We start from the raw sequence: 5,796 nt of genomic DNA, 5'->3' as shown, positions 1-5,796 counted from the left end.
CCCCAACATGAGGCGAAACTTGTAGACGACCATGTCCTCGACCACATGGCACAGGAGGCGTACCACTAAACATGATCTAAACAAATTATTGAGAAATATTAGTCTAAATTTTAGGAATATTCACATTAATATGTATATAAAAAAGAATATACTAATGCTTACATATCGGAAATATTATCATGAAGTTATGAGTATTGTACTCATTAATTATTTAAAAATATATAATTATCTTTTGCACGTATAAAAACGGGCCAAGTATTGTTTTAAGCCTGTAGCCTATCACATGAATTTTTTATTGTAGTATTTGTTTATCCATTTTATTTTAATCTATCAACATTGTCTTTTGTTGACAGATGAAGATGGATAAACATAACAAGTTTTACTAGCAAAATTCAATTAATAGGATAAACAAGATTAAAGGCATACGTGATCTGTTTGTATGCTGTTACCAAAGAACTATATATTTTTAAATAATTATTAATTATTGGAAATATTGTCCTCAATTTGTTTTCTATTTCTAATGATTATGTAATTATATTTTAATTTGAAATATTACCTTAATATTGTTATTGTTGACATTATTTTGTATATAATATTATTATTGAAATTATTGGTCTAATTTTGTGATTACTGACATTATTATGTAAAAATGTTATTGTTGGGAATATTCTCTAATTTTGCGATAATTGACATTGTTATGTAAATAATGTTATTACTGGGAATATTAGCTATTTTTCAAGATTATTGAAATTATTATTTAAAAATATTGTTACTTGAAAAATTGGTCTAATTTTTTTATTATTGACATTATTATGTAAAAATGTTTTTATTAGGAATATTGGTGCAATTTTTGTGATTATTTACATTACTTTTTAAAAGTATTATTATTGAAAATATTGATCTAATTTTTTTTATTATTTAAATAATGTTATTATTGGGATTAACTATTGGTCTAATTTTTGTGATTGTTTACATTATGATGTTAAAATTGTTTTGTTGAAAATTTTGGTCCAATATTTTTTATTATTTACATTATTATTTAAATAAATTTACTATTGTGATTATATATTGGTCTAATGTTTTTTGGTTATTTACGTATTATGTAAGGGCATAAATTACACATAAATTGCACATATATTTCATAAATTGTATAAATTTACAGAAAATTAAAATTTTGAAAAAATATTTTTCGAAAATATTTTCGAAATTTTTTGAAAAATTATTTCAGAATTTTTTTCATACAGATTTTTTTTTTAAAATACCAAAAATTTACAAAAAAAATTTAAAATACCAAAAATATACAGAAAATTAGAAAATTTTGAAAACGTATTTTCAAAAATTGACAGAAAAATTTTAGAAATACAAAAAATTTACAGAAAAAATTTAAAAAATATAAGAAATTACGAAAATTTAAAAATATTTACAATTTTTGTCTCAGTCTGGTCCCTCAAGCTATTTTTTGCTGAATACGTGGCTGAATTTTGACTTTTTGGAGGGTAAAATAGTCCATTAAGTTTGATTTTACCACTTTAGTCCCTTAAATTTATAACATTGTCAAATTCCTCCTTTTTTCAAAGGAAAAAAAATGTATCTATATTTTTTATGTTGATATATTAAAATTATCTTTTATGAATAACAAAAAATTTGCACTCTTGTGAAATAATAATATATTTAACTTAAAAAAAAAAACAGTCTACTCTATTTTCTCTTTTTTTATTGCAATAAAAAAATCCAAAATTATGATAAATTTTATGAATTTACCTTTTGCGAAAAGTTATATAAAAAATTGAAGTCAGTAATTTTTTATTTCAAAAATTAAAGATAAGTCTAAAAGTTAAACCTTAACAATCTATCTTTATTACTAATTAAGAGCACTATTTTGGTGTCTCACTTTTTTTGGTGTGTCAATTTTTTTTTTTAATTATATTTCTTATTCTCAACTTTGTTTGAAAAATTACGAATAACTCCTCATTGTTTGAAATATTATAAATTCTCCCTTAATATTTGATAAAATCATATAATCCTTGGATGGAGGTTTAAAATTATCAACTTTGCCCTTGATGTATTTTTATCTTTTTTTGTGAAAAAATTAAATAATGGAAAAAAAAAACATACATAGTGGATGAAATATTATCAACTTAGTCCATAAAAATTATTTAGAAAATTTTTAAAAATAACTAAAATTATAATTCAAAATTAACAAGAATATTTTAGTCAGTTTACCACAAAAATAGATGAATTGGACTAATTATTACACCAATGTCAGAATCAAAGGTTGCATGGTAATTTTTTAAATAAAGAGGGTGTATTTATAATTATGTCAAACCTATTTATATATATTGTTATTATTATGAACTTTTTGTTTATATCGATGTATTGTAACTTAAAGAACAAAATTTATTTGCATTACTAATGTACAACATTTAATATTTCGATTGACTTTCACAAAATTAAAAAAGTTATGAAATAACCAGAAGAAAAAAAAAAAAGGTACCAATTCTGATTTTAATTAATTAATTTAATTAATGCGTACATTACATTACACGGAACACATGCTATTTAACTAGATGAGAGAGATTGTGCATTGCTCCTTTCTCCACTCTCCACTCTACTAAATTCCTCAAATCATTCAAGGAAAGCTCTCTGAGTTGAGGAAATCCAGTTGCCTCACAAACCATCTCTCTGCCCACATATGGACTGCGCCATAAGCCAAGAACTCTTAACATGGGTAGCTTCTCTAGTATTTTCATTGGGTCTTCCTCAATCCTTGTATCCGTAAGCTGCAATTCTATCACATTTTGATATAGTTGAACTTGATAAGCTGCTAATTTGCTCACTCGACAATATGCAATACTCAAGTAATGTAGTGAGTGACACATCAGCAACCTTTTGAGAAGAGTTGAGCCATCTTCCAAATCCATATTATCACCCATGTCAATATTAAGTTGTACGTCGCGAAATTGTTCTTGATGATTTAAGATGTGATCAACAATCATTGACAAACTTTCTTCATCAAAAATTCTTCCTTCCAATACTCGGAGCTTCGGCAATTTAAGAAGATGAGTGATGTCATCAATCAAACTGTTGAACCCAGTTATCATCTCCAACTCATTCTACCCTTCAAATTTCAATTTTTCACCTCCAACGCTCTCATGAAGAAATCCCAAAAATAGATGCTTCAAGTGCCTCATTTTGTATATGTAATTAGGTAATCTAAGTTCTTCAATGTCCAAATTCAATGTCTGCAAACAAGGTATCTTGCATATAGATGGTGGGAATTCTTTCACAACACTATTTTCGAGACTCAATAGCTTCAACAGCTTCAAGTTTTCGATTCCTTTGGGCAATTTCAGATTCTCAAATGTATAACCTTCCAATACTAAGACTTTGAGAGATTTGAAAATCCCAAATGTAATGTCATTGTACCAAACTATATTTCTCCAGTCCGTTTGGAGGAATAGAAGAGATCTTATGTTCTTATTTTCCCCAATCCTGTAACTAAGATCATTATCCAATCTGTCCATATAGATAGCTAGTCTATTTGTTTTGCAAATTGAAGACTCTTCACTTCCCATCTCTTTATCTATAACCTCTAGAAATCCTTCGTTTTTCCTTTTGACAAACACAAATCTCTAATCATATCATGAAGCCGGCATGACTTAAACCTGTTATATAGCGGCAACTCGTCTATTTCCACTTGAACCATAAACCTATTTGCTAGCTCGAATAAATACCGTTCTGCCACATCTCTCAAACTTTCTCCCCTTCCCTTATCTTCTGAAGAAATCATTCCTTCAGCTATCCATAGTAAATATAGTTTTTCTGTATCTATTTTTTTATCCTCTTTAAAACATGCCAAATACAAAAAACATGGTTTCGGATTGTAAGGGAGCACATTGTAACTCAAATCTAGTATTTGATTTACTCCTTTGTCATTCTCCAAACCCCTCCCATGTTGAAGGTACGAATCAAGATTTCTGCACACATTTTTCCATTCTATTGATGCCTTTTCATGACGAAGAGTTCCTCCAATAACTGAAATGGGTAATGGTAAATAACCACATTTTTTTACGATTTCCCTTCCATATTCTTCCAATAACTTTATTTCAGTTGTAGGTAGCTCTGCATACATAATGAATTAATGTCAGTTATTTACGTTTGTTAATTCAAAATATTACAAAATTTGAATTTCATATGAATTTGTGTAATTAAAACAAATCAATATATGAGAATTTGGCCCCATACTTAAAACATATAAAAAGAGAATTGTTATTATGTTTGTATTGTCATGAAATTGTCACTAATTATTCATAATAACAACATTTCTGTCACTAATAATTTTTAAAGATAATTTTTCACACATATTGTCGTCATGAAAACTATAAAACAATATTAGACATATTAAAATAATCTTTTTCGCCTAATATATACTATTAATGATATTTTTAGCATCATTACTCTTTTTTCTTTTTGTCACTAACTAGAGGAAGAAGATTCAAAATCAATAAAACAAAAGCAAAAATATTTACAAACTAACCTTGTGAATAGTTGTTTGGGAGTGCTATCTTTTGAAGGAGCTCCCATCCTTCATCTTCACTCAGACACTTCAGATTGTAGACATATCCTATGGAAACAATGTTATGATTTCTGGTTGTGAGCAAAACTTTGCTATCTGCCTCTCCAACGGGAAAAGCATGCCTTAAGAAATTCTAGTGATCAACTTCCCAAATGTCATCCAAAACTAGGAGACATTTTCTGTCTTTTTGTACTTGGTACAACTTTCTGACCAATGTATCTTCGTCTTGCTCCTCACTTCCATTCGGAAGAAGTTGCTTTAATAGTCGTTGGAAAATAGTTTTGGGTTCAAATTGCTGACTTACACAAACCCAACCACGACATTTGAAGCACCGCTGCACGGCCTCCCCATTGTAAATTTTACTAGCAAGAGTGGTCTTTCCCAAGCCTCCCATGCCACATATGGAAATCACTCCATTTGATTTGTCATCAGTTGTCAGAACTGATTCTAACTGTTTAATATCCTCCTTCATTCCTACAAAATACTTTTCAACCTCATGCCCATACGTTCTTCTTCACCAATCGTTATCATCTACCAATCTTGATGAGTTGTCTCTGACATTCATGGACTCCGACTGTTTGGTGAGGTCGGACATACGAGACTTGATATCTTTAACGTCTTCTCCGATTTGGTGCATTCTCAACCACTCGCTCAATATACAAGTGAGTCTTTTGAGAACCTTTTTCAGGCCTTTTCCTTCTCTTCTGGACACCACTTCAATAGCATATCTTTCTAGTACAATCTCAGCTTGAATGGACAAATCGCGAAGTTCAGCGACCCAATTCTGGACTATCTGTGAATTATACCGATCTTGCCTTCTATCAGCATCCTTCAAGAAACAGTGCATGATGTTGAGCTGCCTACGGACTTCCTCAACCTCACCGCCCACACTTAATAGAAACTTTGCTTCCTCAATCAACAGGTCCCGAAGTGTTTCAAGAGCTATTGTTGCGACAGAATCAACCATTTTACTTTGTATTTGGGTGATTTTTGGAGAAATGTGTTGGATCAGTAGCAGCTAATTGTAAAGTGGATGGATGTTATTGATCTTTTTAATTCACCAACTGGCTTCATTTTATATATGCGCATACCAACTTTTATCCCTACTTGACACAAATTCTACGCATGGTACAAATTCTTTTCTCCTCTTATCTTTTCTTGCAAATTGGAAGTTTTAGATTCTTTCTCCCATATTTCGCACTTTCTTGATTCTCACTTTT

General features: G+C 29.4%; 1 protein-coding gene across 1 annotated transcript; it reads right to left on the bottom strand.

Moving 5' to 3' along the window:
• Nucleotides 1-3,113: 3,113 nt before the first annotated feature.
• On the bottom strand, nt 3,114-5,543 carry LOC110011340 (putative disease resistance protein At1g50180). The gene is made up of 5 exons (XM_020691329.1): nt 5,174-5,543; nt 4,770-5,050; nt 4,538-4,709; nt 3,603-4,122; nt 3,114-3,516 (listed from the first exon to the last, which is right to left on the bottom strand). The coding sequence occupies exons 1-5, from the start codon at nt 5,541-5,543 to the stop codon at nt 3,114-3,116; spliced, it is 1,746 nt and encodes a 581-aa protein (XP_020546988.1).
• Nucleotides 5,544-5,796: the final 253 nt, after the last annotated feature.

The sequence above is a fragment of the Sesamum indicum genome, unplaced genomic scaffold (assembly GCF_000512975.1).
Source record: "Sesamum indicum cultivar Zhongzhi No. 13 unplaced genomic scaffold, S_indicum_v1.0 scaffold00159, whole genome shotgun sequence".
NCBI lineage: Eukaryota > Viridiplantae > Streptophyta > Magnoliopsida > Lamiales > Pedaliaceae > Sesamum > Sesamum indicum.
This window is presented reverse-complemented; position numbering and strand designations above follow the sequence as displayed.